The 20,185-nt window shown below is 40.7% G+C and overlaps 1 protein-coding gene across 1 annotated transcript in view; it reads left to right on the forward strand.

Annotated features, from left to right (window-relative positions):
* The window catches only part of TTC39C (tetratricopeptide repeat domain 39C), a 111,752-nt gene that overhangs the window by 48,509 nt on the left and 43,058 nt on the right, over positions 1-20,185 (forward strand). Inside the window, exons 3-6 of the mRNA XM_072829082.1 lie at positions 1,950-2,078; positions 4,305-4,419; positions 13,792-14,146; positions 15,881-16,049. Of these exons, the coding sequence (XP_072685183.1) occupies positions 1,950-2,078; positions 4,305-4,419; positions 13,792-14,146; positions 15,881-16,049 (768 nt within the window). The remainder of the gene's footprint in view (positions 1-1,949; positions 2,079-4,304; positions 4,420-13,791; positions 14,147-15,880; positions 16,050-20,185) is intronic.

Genomic DNA, 20,185 nt, shown 5'->3' on the forward strand with positions numbered 1-20,185 from the left:
CGGGAGCCCGACGTGGGATTCGATCCCGGGTCTCCAGGATCGCGCCCTGGGCCAAAGGCAGGCGCCAAACCGCTGCGCCACCCAGGGATCCCTGCTCTAAAATTATTAAATAAGGACTGGAAAGCAAGTTAAATTAGAGCTGAAATTTATTAGTTACTATTATATTTTTAAATATTAGTATTTAGGAATTGAAGGAATAGGTTGCAGGTGTTAAACGTAGAAAATTGGATGCTCTTTTCCAGAAATACATATAACATCACGTATAAATCACTTTCAAATACATAATTTAAAAAAGCTATCATAGAATGGTAAAATAGCAAATATATGTGTGTGTGTGTGTTTGTATATATATATATTTATAATTAATATCGTGTAGAGATCAAGTGAAGTAAAATAGAAAAAACATTTGGATTTCAGATCTAGGAAGATGTCCACAAACTGGTGTGTCCTGTGCAGGCTGCCAGTGCCCAGCCTCAGGTACCAGGCCAGCTTCTGGTGACATGATTTTCATTCAAACTATTTATTTCCTCTTTTTGCCAGGGGATTCAACACAAATTTTTAAGGCTTGCTGTTGATAAGAAAACATAGCATCATTGGACTTTACGGTACTCTGTGGAAATCACATGAGTACCCACTTAACTATAAAGGCAGCGAGGGTTGGCTGGGTGGAGGAGAAAGGTAGGGAGAGACGCTGTAGCAAGGCTGGAGTCTGTTTGCCCAGCAGTGGGGTGCTTGGGCAAAGGTGGCTGTGATCTAGTTTGGCTACAGGGGGAGAGTATATTGCAGTCTTACCAAGGAGGAGGCCTCGAATGCCAAGGGGGGAGGGCTTGCTGAATGGATAGGGCATGGTGGAGAGCCAGCTCCAATGAGTTCTTTAAGCCTTCCAAGAGCCAAGTATCATGTCTCTGCTGCTATGACTCATCCATAACCTCAGAAATCTCCGTTCCACTCGTGAAAGTATCAGGTTTTTGGCAGAGAAAGGGTTGCCCCTACCCAATCAGATATGGCCTGGAAAAACCTACCAGGCTGTCAGTGAAATTTTTCACCATGGACAGACAGTGTTATATAATTCCAAATAAGAGAACCCATTGAAATTGCTGTCCTTGAAAAGACCGGTGTTTTCCAAGACCTACCTACTAGCTGACGTTTCATTAGCACAGTACTTGATGGAGCCAGGGGTCCACGTGTGGGCAGAATGAACTTTGCAGTGGGACACCGATATAAAACCTGAATGAGGGATCCCTGGGTAGCTCAGCAGTTGAGTGCCTGCCTTCAGCCCAGGGCGTGATCCTGGAGTCCTGGGGTTGAGTCCCACATCAGGCTTCCTGCATGGAGCCTGCTTCTCCCTCTGCCCCCCCCACCTCTCTCTCATGAATAAATAAATACAATCTAAAAAACAAAAACAAAAACCACCTGAATGAAGTGGACCAGTCAGAAATTTTACAGGGCTTTGGTTACTGTGTTCAATAGCAACAAAAAAGGTCATAGAACAGTAATTGCAAGAACCTTTATTACCCTCTATTTTTTTCATGTAGGTGTGATAGAGGTATATTCTTTTTTTTTTTTTTAAGATTTTATTTATTTATTCATGAGAGACAGAGAGAGAGAGAGAGAGAGGCAGAGACACAGGCAGCGGGAGAAGCAAGCTCCATGCAGGGAGCCCGACGTGGGACCCAATCCTAGGTCTCCAGAATCAGGCCCTGGGCTAAAAGGTGGTGTTAAACTGCTGAGCCACCCAGGCTGCCCGGTATATTCTTATTTTATATTGAGATTATAGTCTTTGGAGATGATTAGGGCTCACGGTAACATTCCAATTCTTTTTACTTGCAACAAATAATTTGAATGTTTTTTTTTTTTTCTCCTAGCTTGGTATTTTGTTGTAATAAATCACCTAAATTTTCCAATGCTTACTGATTCATTCATTCTTTCCTTACTTTTTTTCTTGGAAGAACGCCATGATGACATTTGAAGAAGAAAAAATGCAGTTGGCGTGTGATGACTTAAAGACGACAGAGAAGCTGTGTGAAAGTGAAGAGGCTGGAGTAATTGAAACTATCAAGAATAAAATTAAGAAGAATGTAAGCACTGAGTCTTTAGGTTGTGAACAGAGTGCCACTGACTGAGATCATTGCTCACTTACTTGGTTTTTGATATTTTGGCTATGACAAAGCACAATGTGTGTTTCTCACATGTTTGATTATGTAAAATGTATTTTTTAAAACCATAGAGCCCCACCCCCACCTGCCCCATCAGTCATCAGAGCCATGTGGTGCATTAATTCTTTTGCCTTCTTAAGATTATCTTCTTCCTTAGTGGGCCATGTGCTAAGAGCTTTTGTGATGAGACTTTCATGCATATATAATTCAAATGTGTTGCATTTTGGCATAGTTGAGGATCTGGCTATTTATTTGATTTTTTGCAGGACTTACCAGCCTTTGGTTAAAATAAAGTCAAAATAACATTGTATTTCACTTTCCCTGATTGTGCTTTCACCTTTCAGTGCAAAAGTCTAGTCTTTGGCGAGGCATCCTCCTACCCCTGATAATTCTGGAGTGCCCAGGGGTCTTGCAGGTGTTACCTGTTGAGCTGACAAACCAGTCAGAAGCTGTTTACAGTCCTCAAAAGCTGCCCATCTTTTCTTTGGCTCCTTTGTGTCCAACTTGCTTCATCTCTGCTCTTGCTAATGGTGTCCACCATGAGGAAGCCACTCGGGCCAAGAGGACTGGCTCCTGATGGTCCAGAAGGGCCAGAGGTCTCCTTGATGACTCTTTCTGCAAAACCTGCATCTGATCAGGGACAGAGTCCTGTTGCCTCTCTTTCTAGAATACCTCCTGAATTCATCCACTTCTCTCCCCCTCTTGCCATTTCCTTAGGTCCACCATCATCCCCATTTGCCTACAACAACTCTCACTGTTCTCAGATTCATTCTCCAATGATACAGTGTATAAAATGCAAATAATATGTTGCTGGCTTCATTTTCGGTGTCCCTGGCCCCAACCCTTGCCATTACAGTGAAGTCTAAACTCCTTATAGTGGCTGACTTGGTGCTTCCTTGTCCTTTGCCTAGAATGTTCTCTTCCCTCTTGACCTGATTCCTACTCCTTCTTTAGGTAGGTCTTCCTAGATCATTTTCTCGAAGGACACTTGCCTGATCCCCAAAGCCATGTTGAGTAGGTTTCCTACTCATCCCCGTAGTATCCTGTACTTGACCCTTCAGAGCACTTAACTGCATTACATGGTAATAAGGTCAGTGTTCCCTCATTAGACTGTAAGTTATTCATATGTCTGTCTTCTGTATCTAATTCTATGCCTAACACATATGTTAGGAATTAACATTGGTAATGGGTCTTTGCAATTTAAAAAGCATTTTCACATACAGTATCTCATTACCCCTTCCAACAACCCTACACAGTAGATGTTATTACAAAGAAACAGAAGCCCTAATAAACTGGCATTTGCCTAGGCAAAGTAATGAGTTCTGGGGCTGCATTTGCAACAATAGTGGCCATACTAGATTATGTTAATCTAGAAAAAAGGAAAACAGTTCATTCTTTTGTGTTTAGTATATATGGTATTGTCGTATTTGCAAAGATCCTATCAGTTCTTATGTCACTGTGAAAGCCCATGAAAACTATGTAGCTTATCTTGTTCAAGTTCACTTTGTATTAAAAATGCAGTATTCTTTATCAGAGCAAACTTTTTAAAATTACAGACATTCTTTATAATAAGGACCAACATTTTATAAAAAAGTGTTTTTTAGTTTTACCTTTTGCTTCTTTTATAGAGGTAGTAACCTTAGAGGTATGGCTTAAATTCTGAGTTCAGTTCAGCTCTTTTCTCCTTCACTAAAATGTATCCGTTTTTGACCCTCACATCTCAGTTGTGTGCACATAGTGAATGAACCCCAGTGTTCATCCTACGTGAACAAAGGTAGATGGCTGCAAAGTGGTTTTTCAGGTTCTCTATTTTGGGGAACATTTTCTACCTTTAGTAATTTTTATTTTGGATAGGTAAGAACTTAAATTGTTTTTAAAAAAGGTAAAAGTCTGAACTTCTGTGTTGACTTTCATGGTTTCCCACAAGCTTGATTGTTCTCACTCAGGATATTTATCTTTGAGTTGCAGTGTTCTTCATCCTATTGTAGATCTCATGGGAATACAGTATAAATTTGGTCTTGGCTTTCAGTGCACGTGTCTTACACTTCCTGCGTGAAGTTCTTTTGCACAGTAAAGTAATAGTTATTTGGATAGTGTCTTGTTCTTGGGTGTGATTTATCAACACGTACTTTTCTTTCCATCAAACAGGTTGATGCCCGAAAATCTGCCCCCTCTATGGTTGATCGGCTTCAGAGGCAGATAATCATAGCTGACTGTCAAGTTTACCTGGCTGTGCTCTCGTTTGTAAAACAAGAATTGTCAGGTATGCCAAAAGCATTATTTTTAATGGTTTTCAACATTCAATGGACACAATAAGTAATGCCCCCCACTTTTTTTTCAATGCCTCCTATTTCAGTCTTTGAAAATATGTGATGCCTCTTTGGGGCATGGTATGCATTTTTACTTAGGAAATTGAAACCACAAGTGCTTAATGTGTATTTAGGAGAATAGTTTTATTACTTTTTAAAAAAAATATTTTTATTTATTTGAGAGTGGGAGAGAGAAAGAGCATGAGCAGGGGGAAGGACAGATGGAGAAGCAGACACCCCACTGAGCAGGGAGCCCGATGTGGGGCTCCATCCCAGGACCCTGGGATCATGATGTGACCTGAAGGCAGACACTTAACTGACTGAGCCGCCCAGGCATCCCCTAGGGAAATAGTTTTAGACTTGAAGTCAGTGTTTCATCTTTTCCATCTCAAGATAATGCTGTCATAGAGAAATTATCAGTGCCAGATAAGTGGATCATACTTTTCCTTTGTGAGAATCAAGTTGTGAATAACCTTTAAAGTGAAATATAACTAGTTTAAATTAAATTTTTGCAGGAAATTGTTATTGAGGGCCTGAGCGTATACCAAGTATTTCCTTATGTTCTTGAATGACCTACATTTTAACAACCTTCATAGTAAGGGCTAGAAACGAATTGCTTAATTCGTTTGTCCAATACTGTTTTTTTCCAACATTCTGTAGCTTTGATATTTTGAGTGCTGTAGACTCAAATCGAGCCTTTAACAGCTTCTGTAAGACTGTGTTTAACACAGACACCAGTTCTTTCGCGTATGTGGTGATCGGTCTGATACTGCCAGGAGAAATTTGCTTCTTTGGCAGATCAGATTTACTTGAAAAAATGAAAATTCAAGAATGAAACCAACTAAAACTCAAAATCACAAAAGCATTTCCTTCCAAACCTTAAATGAAGGTCTATTGCTGCTAAGTTGTAACATACACTTTTCTTTCTAGACTGCCAGAGACCACTTTTTCTCTCTATTCTCTTTCTTCTGCCTCTCTCTCTCCTTCCCTCCCTCCATCTCATCCTTGAGGATGCTTCTTTCTATTTGGCTGAAGTCAGAAGTAGAACTTAACTTTTATTTTGACCTCCAAAATTTGGACTTACTAGAACTTATCCTTCTTTTAAAATATGTTTGCCTTTTGTTTTGGTTCAGTGGTTTATGTTCTTCTTGCTAATCCTCTCAGGACTTGCCTGATACTTAAATGGTTGAGGGCTCATAGCTCATGTGAAATTTTGGTGATGCATCAACGTAAAATCCCTCACTTGAAGCTCTACATTAATGTATATATTAAAAGCAGCAGGGTTGTTGGACTTTTTGGGTCAAGATAGGATCTCTGGCATTTTCTGTGATCTTTGCACTCCTTTTTTCTGACATTCAAGAAGGACTTTTTAAAGGAGCTAATTTTAGCCATTAGGAGAAAATATCTGTCTAGAGAGAAGGATAAATCCAGTGTAGGATTTATATGTAATGTTTGGGGAATCAGGTAAAGGGCATCTGGGAATCCTTTGTGTTAATCTTACAACTCTTCTGTAAGTCTGAAAGTATATAAAAATTTAAAAAAATTTTTGCTCACTCATTGGTCTATTCCACAAATAATTACTGAGCATATGTGATATGCTAAGCACTGTGTTAGATGAGCACGCAGGCTATGCTCCCTGCCCTCAGGAAACTTCAAGTCATCAATTCATGCTATTTATTTCTAAAATTATTATTCTGCTTAAAAATCCCTGAACATTACTATAGAAAACTTGGAAAATACAGGGGATCCCTGGGTGGCTCAGTGGTTTGGCGCCTGCCTTTGGCCCAGGGCGCGATCCTGGAGTCCCGGGATCGAGTCCCACGTCAGGCTCCCTGCATGGAGCCTGCTTCTCCCTCTGCCTGTGTCTCTGCTTCTCTCTCTCTCTCTCTCTCTCTCTGTCTATCATAAATGAATAAATAAAATCTTAAAAAAAAATTTAGAAAATACAAAAGGGTTAAAAAAGAAAGCAAGTCCTCTGTTACCACTTGGAGAAATCCTTCTTTACTGCTAATGTTCTATGTTTCTCTTTATTTCTTTTACAAAATGGAATCTATAGTGCTGTGTATCCAATTTTTCTCTCTTAGATTGTATTACATAGCTTCTCTGTTACTCAATTTCAAAATATTAAATGAGAACATAGTAGTTTTTCATATGAATGTGCCATGGGTTATTTAACTGATTGCTTTTGGACATTCAGATGTTCTTTGCTTTGCCTTTTTTTTTTTTTCTTGGTTATTAGTGAGGTCAAACCTATTTTTATATTTTATTAATAAACTTATTTAATAAATTATTTCATAACCTTTACCCATTCTCCTAGTAAGTTGATGTTAATCAGTTATTTAATCCTATTTATCATAGATATTGAACAGGTTTTTCCTGAAGCCATATAATTTAGTGAACAGTTATTGGTATTGAAATGAAATTCTGACAGACATAAATATACATAGTGGCCATTTGCTTTGTGAATATCTCCATATTTGTTTCAAACAAAACATAGCCAAAAATGCAGTTCATTAGCCTTTTAGAAACCCACTGGGTTATTAAACGATAAAAAATTAATTTTGTTGGGATCCATTCTTTAGAAAATTCTTTTGATGGATAATTTTCTTGGAGAAAAGCTGTCTTCTTAGAGATGTTTGTTATAGGTGCCCCTTCCCCACCCAGAGTGGGTGGCTCAGAGGTAGGCAGGAGGGCACACACTTCCCTGAGCTCCAGGTAGAGGTGAGTCTGTGAATTTTTAAATACTTCATACTTTTAAAAGAACTCTTGTGCTTTCTCTCATTGGAACTTCTTTAGAATGAATTGTCCTATCATCTCTCTTCATTTTATATACTACTTTATAAATATCTTTTTAATTTACTCTGTTACTGAGGGCTGCTTGTTGCTTGCTTACTTGCTTTTCCCCCCCAATAAGCATATATTAATTACTTTCATAACAAAAAGAAGCTATTTTTAAAACTTGTTTTATGGCACTTACCACCTTATTTTGTTTCCTTTACTTTTTTGAACTTGAAGATAAGCCCTACGTTGTACTCACCTTTGTATTCTTGGCATAGTATATGCTCAATACATTTTCTTCAAGTGAATTTACTTGCTTTATTTTACAGGGGAGGCAGTAGAGGCTGCATGATTTGGGTGAGGTTGAACAGTTGACGTAGCTTGTCAGTGACCACAGCCCAGGCCTAAGCCATGGATTTATTTTCTTTTTTAAAGATTTTATTTATTTATTCATGAGAGACAGAGAGAGAGAGAGAGAGACAGAGAGAGAGGCAGAGACATAAGCAGAGAGAGAAGCAGGCTCCTTGCAGGGAATCTGATGTGGGACTCGATCCCAGGACCGTGGGATCATGACCCGAGCCTGAGGCAGACACTCAACCACTAAGCCACCCAGGCGTCCCTAGGGTTTCTTGTTTCCTACCTGAATTCCTACTCTTCTCACCATTTTCCCATCAGCTGAGTTTGGTTACTTGTGGCTCTGCGCCGAGAGGCCCAGAAACCCAGCCATGCTCACTTGCCCTTTTGTCCTCTGGCGCTAGCCCTTGGAACAGTGTGACTGCCTGCTGTTAACTCCCTTGCTTCTCTAGGCCACGGTTTCTCTGTTGCCATCAGAGCCATCTTCCTAAAACCTGTTAGATCTGTGCTTTAAACAGTCAGCCCTTCTGCATCCCCTAAAAGGGAGAGTCTGAATTCCTTCCTCAAGTGGCCTGTACCAACCTGCCTGCCATCCCATCATGCAGCCAGCTAAGCCGAGCTCTTTGCACTTCCCTGAAATGCCCTTTGCTGCCTTCCTGCCTTTGTGTATGCTACCCCCTCGGTGTGGAATGCCCTCAGCCCCTTTATCTTTCTCTCTTGCCTATCCAGGTGCCTCCCGGGCTAGCTTCCTTCATGTACTACTTCCTCACTTCATCATCTGCTTTTTTGTTGTTCCACATGTGTTCTGTGCAGAGTCAGATCACTCACCACATAGCAGTACACATTTTAGGTACATGTCTGCCCATGGTATTTGACTGTAATCTCCTTGAGGGTAGCAGCTCTGTCCACCTGCTGTCTTTTTTGTCCACACTCACTGAGCTTCTACTTTGCATCCCATACTGTGGGGTCATAGGTGCCAGGGTTCTGGAGATGAGTGGGGTGAAACTCTTGCCCCAGGGGAACAGCTGGTTTAGTAGGAGAGAAAGAGGAGTGAGTCAGTTATAATTCAGGGTAATACTTGACCCACTAGATGTGTAAGTTAGTCACAAATTGGGTGCAGGGAATGAGGAGCTCAGAAACTTGACCTGGGAAGATCAAGGAAGATCCTGAGCAGACTGATGAAGAGTGGAAGTCAATTTTGCTCTCTGTCCTTGGCATCTGATGTGGTGCTGTCCCCTGTCACATGGTGGGTGTATAATATGTGAATTGAAGGGGTGAAGGATGGGTGATGCCATTTAGGAAAAAATTGCATGACATGGAGCTCAAAGAATAGTTGAGATTGGAAAAATGAGTCCTTTAGAAGTCTTTTGGAAGTGAAACCAAGACAATTTTTCTCCCAAAGCCTGTTCCATGACTCACAAAAAGGTAAGCCTGAACTAATCTTTTGTTATAGGGTTAACCAGCCTCACCTAGGACAAGTGAACAGACACAGTACGATGGCAGGAGGTCCACCAGATATGATCCCCTGCTGAAAAATCCATGAGATTTATCCCAACATCAATGAGTATAACTTGGCATTTTCACTTCTCAGACAATTCCTGCCCTTTCCTGGGAAGGACTCTCACTCCCTGCCTCCCCACACACTACCCTTCCCTTATAATGGGGACAAAGTCTCCTCTCTCCCCTACATCTCCCAGCTGATTGAGGCTGGCCCTAATAGGGGAGGGCAAATGGTCTGTGGTTTTTTGCTGTGTGTGTCTTCCTCCAAAAACATAGATAGCAGCGGCTGAATGATTTATATTTGACCTTTTAGAGGAGCTATATGGAGGGCTATGCAGGATGTGGGGCTCTTGAATGCTGTTTCTCTGCCTTTTGGGAATATGTATGCTCATTAGAAGCATTGTTACAGCTTCACAGCGATGAGGGGTCCCTCCTGCAGGACTGCATTGCTGTCTGCTGTGGAGCACACTCCAGGGCAGCCTTTGTTCTGTAGGCCGGGTGTGGCTGTGCTCAGATGTTTTGGTCACAGCATTTGGGACTGGGAAGTAGGGTGAGAGTCCTGGGAAACCTGTTTCTCTGCCGCGTTGAGCTTAGAAAGTAGCAAAAGCAAAATCTTTTCTACGTGCATATTAACTTCATCTTGCACAAATTATAGTCTTCGACTTAGAGCTTTGGGTTTTATTTACGTTGCTCAGTTAAAGGCATTGAAACTTGTTGCCACAGGGCAGCCCGGGTGGCTCAGCGGTTTAGGTTTAGCGCTGCCTTCAGCCCAGGGCCTGATCCTGGAGTCCTGGGATTGAGTCCCACGTCAGGCTCCCTGCATGGAGCCTGCTTCTCCCTCTGCCTGTGTCTCTGCATCACCCCCTCTCTCATGAATACATAAATAAAAATTTTTTAAAAACAACTTGTTACCACAGATTTTAACATACACTTTTAAACATTGGCACCTAAACCGTTGGCACCTCTCTCAGGCAAGAAATTAAAGACATGTCGAATTACATTTTTATTTTATAAAAATAGGGTTTTTACCAATGTCATTTTTTTGTTGTTGTTGAGTCTGTGCAGTTGGCATTGATGGAGTTTTGGCTTTGGTTTCCATTGCCACCATCCCTTGTTATGACTCTTCTTCACCTGAGATCTGAATTCCTGCAATGTGTCTCCCTAACACTGGTGGTCCCCTCAGCCACAGTCTTAGGAATTGCCTGCTTTTCCTGTGCAAATGTCCATTCCTTAGTTGGACATCAGGGGGCCCCCATAACCTGAGCATGCCATCCCTATGTCCCCTTTGGTCTCTGTGTTCCCGGTATCACTCTGCCTCTGAACGGCTTGCCCGCCTGCTCCTTCATACTCACACGCCTTAGATGGAACTTCTGCTTCCCCAAGAAGCTGCAGCAGCCTGGAAAATGCAGGAGAAAACAGAATTAAACATTTTCCTTAAAATTTCCGGTTAGGCCTGGAGGCAGGAGGGAGTAAAATTTTCTACTAAAATCCTGCAATACTTATTCTGCACTAATCCATTTATATATTTATTATATAGAAAATTTTAGGACATAAAGGACCTAAAGAACAACTCACCCATCATCTCAACATGATTTGTTTTAATTTTTCTACCTATGACCCCAGTAGGGCACATGAACAAACACAGAGATATATATATATGCACTTATTTTTCTCATTTGTTTTACTTTTCAGTTTTATTGTGGGCATTTGAAGGGCTGAAATTGTGTCTTATGGTTCTTTAATATCCTTCAGTTACCAAGCACAGTCCTAAGCACATAACAGGAACTTAATAGCAAATTAACATTTTTAGCATTTTGCAAGTTTTCTTTTTTTCATTTTTGAAATCTGTACCCAGCATTTTCCCCTTTATTAGATTGCAATTGGTTTTGTGTTCCTCTTTTCTTTTTCTGTTTTTCTATTCAACCTTTGGCTTTTTGGATCATAACTGTGTGTCCTGTTGTTTATGGGCATACTAGATCAACATGAGTGCTTTGTCAGCATACAAGTTTCAGGATTTTTTCCAACTTTTCATTTTCCATTTAGAAGGGAGAAGTCATTGTGCCTCTAATAGGCAAGATCTAATCTTATTTCTCTTGGATTCTCCTAAAACTGTACCTGAAATGTAATATTTGCTCACTAAATATTTTTGTTAAATTGGGGCACCTGGGTAGCTCAGTCGGTTAAGCACCTGACTCTTGATTTTGGCTCAGGTCGTGATCTCAGGTTTGTGAGATGGAGCCCTGCATCGGCTTCCATACTGGGCATGCAGCTTGCTTAGGATTCTCTCTCTCTCTCTCTCTCTCTCTCTCTCTCTCCTTTTTCCCCTCCCCATACTCCTGGCACTCACTCACTCTCTCTCAAAAAAAATTTTTTTTGTTAAATTGAACTACGTGAAAGTTGTTTTAAGTGTGTGTTACTTTTTATAAAGTTATAAAAATTGTTCCCTTAAAAAAAAAAACTTTCGTTTTGCTTGTTCATCCTATCTTGAGTATTCTTTTCAGTGGACTTAGTCTGCAGAGCATTAACAATCTAGAACTTGGAACTTATGGGATGGTTGTGTTTTGAATTGTGATCCCATAAGGGATACGGTCATTTGTCAAGAAATTGATAGATTTAAGTAAAATATTAACTTGATTAAATATTAGGATTCCATGGATTGGGGGGATCCTTAGGACCCTGAGGTGCAATGATTTTCCAGTAGGACTCCATATATAATCATGCTCGTGGCTGTGATTTGTTACAGCAAAGATATAAAGCAAAATGTGTAAAGGAAAAAGATGCATGGGAGGAAGTCCAGGAAAACTCAGGCACAAGTGACCCAAAGTTTTCTTCCAGAGGTGTCTGTAGGACATGCTCAATTCTCTGGGCAGTGAGTCATGTTATCAACCTGGAAGCTTGGTAGAAACACAGTATCCAGAGTTTTTAATGGGACTGGCCATGCATAGGTACACCCTGCCTTGCACATACCCATATTCCAGACCCCTGGGATCTGGAATGAAACACTGAAAGCAAGTGTTTGACATGAAACGTACTGTTTATACAAGAAGGGTAGGCACAGTGAGCCATTCTTATCAGTTCTGGGAATGCTTGGAATGTTCCCAAGTTCAAGTTCACAGACCCCAGCCAAGGGTCAGTCTTGTAAGCAGGCTTTGCAAAGGATAGCAGTGGGCCTGTTCTGGTAGCTCTTTTCTCAAAATACCATGTGTTCTTTGATCACTTTCAATTCAGGGATTAGACTCATAAATCAGATTTTGTGTTATGTACTTTCTGGGATTAATTTTTTTTAAAATTTATTCATGAGAGAGAGAGAGAGAGAGAGGCAGAGACACAGGTAGAGGGAGAAGCGGGCTCCACACAGGGAGCCCGACGCGGCACTCGATCCCGGGTCTTCAGGATCCTGCCCTGGGCTGAAGGCGGTGCTAAACCGCTGAGCCACCTGGGCTGCCCCTTTCTGGGATTTAAATATAACTTTTTACAAACTTCTTTTTCCACTGCCCCAAAGGGCCTGGAACTCTGGGACAGCTTGTTTTGTCTTCCACTTGTGCACTGGGGTCAGATTACTGGGGCCATATTGATAACAGTGCTGAGTATGTATAAGCTCTTTTCTGTAGAAAATTCCCTGTAGAAGACCTTTCCTCAAAAGTATGGTGATACACTCAGATGAGCACAGATGCATCAACTGCGCCCTTCCCTTCCTCATGAGAAAGGTGTAAATATGTTCGTAAGAAGAGAGGGTGAGGCAGGACCTGTGGGCTTGTCTGCAAGGGGCCAGTGGGACATGGAACTGGGTAAATCCCAGTCTTATCTCTGTTATTTCTCTCAGAAACTATGAAGACTATGTTAAAAATTGATCTGATGGGAAATAATGGAAGCAGCTTTATAAATAACATCTTCTCACTTCTGGTGTGAAGTAGCTTCTTTTTGATACCGTCCTTTGCTGGAGCTGTCTAGATCTAGGCTGGGGCAGTAGGGTGAGCATCATTCTCATTGTCCAAATAATGCCATCCTAATAAGGCATGCTTCAGCCACACAGTAGGCATTAGGTACAGATGAATGGAGGATTCTTTACATTTCTGCATATACCCTAATGACTTCTACGGTAATGAACTGGCTGTTTGTTCACCTAGTAAGTATAAATTAAATCCTTTTTGTTTGCTTGTTTTATTTTTTGGCAAGTTGCCATGCTTGATGCCAAGGTATACTTTTAGCAGTGAATTAGACTTAAAACTTGCTCTTAGGAGGAGTGAAACACAGGGTAGACAAATGTCAGAGTTCCAAAAGAGATTTATCGGGGAAGTGTCATGGTAGTTCAGAAACACGGCGGAGATTCATGTTTCACAGAGCACATAGAACGAAAGTCAGGTTCAAGTGATGCTTGCATGTTGGCATTCATGCATGTATTCTTTCGTTCAGTGTATATCCTATACGACGTCCGAGCTCATGTATGAGGGGCTTGATAGAACAGTGAACAAAAAAACTAGTAGTTTCTTGCCGAGTGGTCATTCAGTATAATAAAGGGAAACAAGTAATTTAAGCCCTCTGAAGAAAACAAGGTGCAATGGGAGATGATCATTTTATTGCTTTTTAAATTATTTTTGCTTGAATTTCAGGTCATTCTTCAATATCCCTTATTACTACAGGAAAATTATTTTGAATGCTTATTTTTTTCTCCTGCTTTCTCCCCTTCTCCATAGCCTATATAAAAGGTGGATGGATCCTTAGGAAAGCCTGGAAGATTTACAATAAGTGCTATCTGGACATCAATGCTCTCCAGGAGCTGTATCAGAAGAAACTAACTGAAGAGCCCTTGACTTGTGACGCGGCAAATGATAATGACGTTGTGGCTGAAGGGGTGTCTGAGGAGTCTCTAAGCAGACTTAAAGGTGCTGTTAGCTTTGGATACGGCCTTTTCCACCTTTGCATCTCCATGGTGCCTCCCAACCTGCTCAAAATCATCAACCTGCTGGGTTTTCCCGGAGACCGCCTGCAAGGCCTTTCTTCACTGATGTATGCAAGCGAAAGTAAGGACATGAAGGCCCCTTTAGCTACGTGAGTAGCTGTATTGCAATGCTTTGGTAGATAATATAGTGTTGAAAGTAAGTAAACAACAATCAAAGCCTTTAAAGGAAATGTCAGGTAAATAGGTTGGTTGGATGACATGATGCCTTGAGTCTTTTAACGCAATGCCGAGAACTGTGTTTTGGGTGGTATTTATAAGCTGACTTGGGAGCTGACGTCAGAGAGCAGAACACTATTCTCGACTCTCATGAGTCCCTTATTTTCAACAGGTAAAATGATCATCCTTTTCAACCTCAGATGATTTTGTAAACAGTTTTTGTGACCTTGGCCACAGTTGCTGAGATTCATGATCCTGATTTTTGAATTTTTAAGGAAGACAAATTTGATAAGCCTTTTTTCCCGTGATTCTGAAATTTTTTTTTCTTACAGAAAATACTGATACTTGATGATTTTCTTTGATCCTGGTCGGTCCATTGGTCTCTCATATGTGGCTTGGATATTTTGTGCTGGTCAACTAAATTGAGTCATGTTAATCTAAACTGAAATGACAATAATTTGAACAGGAGTGTGGAGAAGCTGGTATCACTATCCAGAGCAAGGATTTACGCATTCCTCCACGAATAAAAATGACTTGATTTTTTTTTTCAGTTTGAATAATTTTACCAGACACTATATGTCCTTTGACGTTACACTACTTGTCAGTTTTTCCAAAAAATGTTATCATGGAGAACTTGAGCGAGCTCTGGTTTCATGCCTATCCATATTGAGGAATTTGGATATTCACTCTTAATCATTTGGCAGCTATTAAAAATATCATTAAATTTTCATTTCAAAAATATTTGTGCTTCCCCAAAGTCATTAAATTACATAAACAGTGGTATTTTATTAATTTGATTTAATGGTTTTGTAATGTGATAATTTGTCTATTTATATCTTAGTATTTTGTCGAAAGAAATGAATTAGTAATGTAAATTAGTCTAATCTCCAGAAGAGAACCAGTTTTATAAACATGCTAGAAGCATACGTTTATATAACAATATTTGATGTGTTGGTGAAATATTTTTGTCTATTCATTAAAGCAGATTCTAATGAATCTATTTTGTTTACCAAGTTTATTTAACATGGTATTTTTCTTGAAAGGATGAATTTGAAGTAAAGGAATTTTAACTAATTATTTGGTTTTTGAATTAAGCATCCTCAAAGGCCAGAGAAAGAGCCTTCCCCCCCCCCCCCCCCCGGGTCCTCTTACTTATTTTAACTCATTTTAGAATAATTTGTGTCTGTGGTTCCCATATTTAAATTTAGATTCTGAGGCTTACACTCTAACTTTATGAACACAGGAGAAAATAGCATTTTCCTTTTGAAAAAAAAAAAAAAAGGTAATCCTTTTATTGTGAGGGGACAGTAAATTCATGGTAACTAGTCACTGTTTCTAATTGGTGCATTGCTGAGTGAAGTGCAGAATAGAGAAATTTGTATCTGTCCATACCTTCAGAGAGCCATCTGGAAGCCTCAGAAGAGCTAAAGGCTTTTATCTTATTCTGCTCTCACCTGATGGGAGTATGCTGATTTCTATGGTGTGCCAAAGTTTCAGTTTTCCAAATATTGATAAAATTAAAATGGGGAAAGATACTCTGTATCTTCAAAGACTGCGTAGTAAGCTTTTTGGAAGGAGCATGTTCTGGAAGAGCACATACTGAGTTTTTAAAAAGTGGAAACACTCTAAGAAAAGTCTTGCTCAATGTTTCTCTCCCTCTCCTTTAGATTGGCTCTGCTCTGGTATCATACTGTAGTCCGCCCGTTTTTTGCCTTGGATGGCAGTGATAACAAAGCAGGCCTGGATGAAGCAAAGGAAATTCTTCTCAAAAAAGAAGCTGCTTATCCAAATTCTTCCCTCTTCATGTTTTTCAAGGGACGCATCCAACGATTAGAGGTACTGTGCCTTCCGCATGTTTTTAAATAAAGCCTTCTGTGGATCAAATCTGTGATTCTGACTCGAGTACTAGTATCAAAATGAGCCCAAATGTCATTGGGCCAAGGAACGTTTTGTTCTTGTGCTTTTTCATTGCATTGTTGCTACAAAAGCCTCTTCCAGGAACCCAGGATGTTAGTCAGTAACCTTCTGTTCAGGAGATGTGGGCGAGGCAGGGTGAGCTATCTGGTGGGTAATGAGATGAGATTGGTGTACTCTCCACCAAAGACTTAGGAGCATTAGCAAATGTCTTTGTTGAAGAACACAAAATAGGATTTTTTTCCTTCTCTGGAGTTACTAATAATCTGTTTCTAAATTTTTATCTTGGTTAAAAATTGATTTATACACAAGTTATTGCCTGAAATGTCAAGGACCGCATCAACTTTGAAATAGTAGTAGCTTTTGTTACTTTTTCATTGGCTTCATTTGGGCAAATCCTGTGGTGGGCGCTTTATACTGATACCTGATTTAATCTCCAGAGCAACCCTATGACAGAGGTAAAAATGTCATCTGCATTTTATAGACAAAGGTATCCAAGAGGGCTTCAAGTGACTTCCCAGCATACCCAGTGAGTGAGGCGAGGTTGTTTTATTCCAGAAGGAAAACACACCCTAGACTTTGGAGCATCTCTGCTTCTTCTCCTTCTTCCTCCCCTACTCCTTTTTTTGTTTTGTTTTGTTTTTTTGTCTGCTTGCTTGGGGTCATGAAGATTTGAAGAAAAAGTATTTATAAGAAAATAATTACACATAGGAAAGAAGGTGGCTGTTGTGCCTGGTGCACCAGCAGCTTGTAGAGAATCACTGCAAGTTTTTTTTTTTTTTTAAGATTTATTTATTTATTCATGATAGACAGAGGCGGGGGTGGGCAGAGACACAGGAGGAGGGAGAAGCAGGCTCCATGCCGGGAGCCAGATGTGGGACTCGATCCTGGGACTGCAGGATCGTGCCCTGGGCCAAAGGCAGGCGCTAAACCGCTGAGCCACCCAGGGATCCCCCACTGCAAGGTTTTAACATCCTCTCTCCTCCCCTTAGCTCGGTGCCCTGCAGGATGGTTGATTCTAGAGGTCAGCCCCCAGTAAATGCCATGTGTGCTTTTGAAGATTTTTGCCTAGGAACACTTTTGTGAGCACAGAGTTGATTTGTTCATTAATTTTTTTTTGTTGGCAACAGAGTGTATATTACTTCCCGAATAATTCCGTTCCCTCATGAAGTGCCTCCTTAAATCCAAGGACTCCTCACCTTTGCATATGGAAGTTATATTTTAGAGAGTCTACTGATGATTTATAATTAAAACACAGTACAGAAAGCTCAGCAGGATCTGAATTATTTAAACCTATGTCTGAATTGGGTTTTTTCCCCCTCATTATCTTGAACCTGTTTTTCTTTGCAGCCAGGCTTGTGAGCTTTCAGTTCTCTTTCTCCCTCTTTTCCCTCACTGTCTTAGACACATAGTTCTGATCAGTTTCTTGTGCAGCCTGTTCTTTTTGTTAGCCTTTTCTTCTTTTAAGCTCAGGGTTATGGTCTTCCATGTAGGGAAGGATGTTTGGTACTCAGGTTTCTCTGCTCCCTTGGGCTCATGCAGGAGGAAATAACACCGTATAAGGACATTTTAAGCTAAGCGTTCTCACTTCAGTGACCATTTCTGCATGGAATTGGATTACAGGGTCAGTGCTTTCTTAAATGTCCATTTCTTTTCCTTTCTTTTCTTCTTTTTTAAGATTTATTTATTTTTATTTTTATTTTTTTTAAAGATTTTATTTATTTATTTATTGAGAGAGAGAGAGAGAGAGAGGTGCAGAGACACAGGCAGAGGGAGAAGCAGGCTTCATGCAGGGAACCTGACGTGGGACTCAATCCCGGGTCTCCAGGAACACACCCCAGGCTGCAGGCAGTGCTAAACCACTGAGCCACTGGGGCTGCCCTTATTTATTTTTAGAGAGAAAGAGAGAGCATGAGCTGGGCGAGGGGCAGAGGAAGAGAGAGAATCTCAAGCAGACTCCCCACTGAGTGTGGAGCCCAATGCGGGGCTCAAACTTGTGACCTGAGATCATGACCTGAGTCAAAACCAAGAGTTTGGTTTGCTTAACCAAATGATCCACCCAGGTGCCCCATTAAATGTCCATTTCTTAAAGAGCAAGTGGTATATATTTTAATTAACTCTGAACATGATGAGACTAGGCTCAGTGTTGAATAGATTTGCCGCCTGGATGGGAGCGGCACAGCAGTAAGGCACCTTAGCATTGGGCATTTATTAGAATTCTCTCTCTTTACTCCTAGATCAACAAATGCTCTAAATTGGACTTTGAAGCTGTTAAATAGACATTATCTCTTGTTAAGCTTGCCATTTTAATTTTTTTTTTTCAAAACAAAAATGCTTAACTTTTAGCTTAATTGATGACTCCCCTCCCCCCGAACACTTAATTTGTAATGGTTTTAGCTTGTGCCACAGTTCATTCCTATTAGGGACAGGGTGGATCCCCCCTATTAAGGACTGTTGTTGGGATGGTCCTGGAAATGAGGAAGCCACAGCCATCAGAGGACCCTTCTAAATACAGTTTGGGAAGGTACATAGTTGCATTATATAGTTCTTGGCAAGCATTCAGGCTCTTTCAAGGGGGAGAATTGTGATCAGAGTGTGGGTGGTAGATGTTAGGACTACTTCACCATGAAGCAGCTTGCTTGCTTACTGAACTGATCCTTGGTTTTCCAGAAAAAAAAAAAAAAAGACTGAAAGATCTGTTTCTGTTTCAGATTAGTGAGCTATAGCCTCAGGGCCAAGGGAATATGCTGGTTGGTTGTGTTTGGCCTTTCAAAGGCCCAGAAGATGAAAGGATTTGAGGCTAACTTGGTATATTAGTGGTATTATTCTCACAGTGCCCAGACACCAGCATTTCATTTATCTTCCCAAGTGACTGAGGAAGCTATGGGGAGGTGGTGGTGGGAGGTTGAAATCCTTTGTTTGCAGATGAGAGACTACCCAGAGAGGCTGTTATAGCTCTTGTTGGGGGCTTTCTGGAAGGGCCTGTAAAGTCCCAAACCTGGCTTATGAAAACACAAGGCTCTGCTAACAAGTCTGCTTGCAGAGACTGTGTTTATTTTTTATTTTATTTTATTTTATTTTTTTAATTTTCAGCAAGCATTTAGGCTAGAGACAGGACTCCTGAGATCTTTTTATCAACAAACCCTCTGAGAACACGGTCTGCAGGCTTTAACTTTGGCAGATGCATCATATGACTCTAAGTTTGTTCGGTGAGTCAATCTACAAAATAATTTGAACAGCTGCTTTTGTGTAAGCTTGCTGTCATACAGGGTGACTAGCTCAATATGTGCCAGTTAGTTTTCATTTTCTGTACACGTTATTTTCAAAGCCTATACACTTGCCTGCTTTCTCTTTTAATTTCAAGAACAACTGTTTACGTGCTCTGGGACAATTGGAATCCACCTGGGGGAATGGTCTTTGATATATCCACCCTGTCCTGCAATTTGATACCCTTGCTATTGTGGTTTCAGTGTTTCCTGTGGTTGCGGCCTAACTTGACCTGGTGATGGAGTTCTATACCTTCAATGGTTTGGGGGTGCATCAGCACTTCAGGATGTTGTATCGCCTGTGCTCTTTGGGACTGCTGAAGCAGGAATCTCAGCCAGCCTGAAGAAAGAATTTTCCCTCTTTACTGCCTTTGCTTCTATATCTTCCACCTCCAGCCTCTCCACCCTCTTGTGTTCTCACAACCTGTCCGGTCTCTGTTGACTTCTCCCATGTGTCTTTTCATGTTGTTGGGAGGCACACATGGGTTCCTATGGTACTTAGCATGGGATAAATGATATAAAACTAGAGTGTGGTGGATATTCTCACTGAGTGTGTAAGCCTGGGAAGTAAAGTTATCAAATTTCTTTTTTTTTTCTTTTAAGGAGAGAAAAATTGGTGTTGAAAATGGTCAGTAAAACTGGGCCCATGATTGGCAAAGTGGGTGGCTTGTAGCCAGAGGGGCTACAGGTACTATATAGCACCTATATTTACTTTTCCCTGAAGTTGGTCCTATATGTTGTATAGTAATCTCAATTTTAAAATATGAATTTATAGTTTTGAATTTTTGTACT

This window comes from Canis lupus, chromosome 6, assembly GCF_048164855.1.
Source record: "Canis lupus baileyi chromosome 6, mCanLup2.hap1, whole genome shotgun sequence".
Classification (NCBI taxonomy): domain Eukaryota; kingdom Metazoa; phylum Chordata; class Mammalia; order Carnivora; family Canidae; genus Canis; species Canis lupus.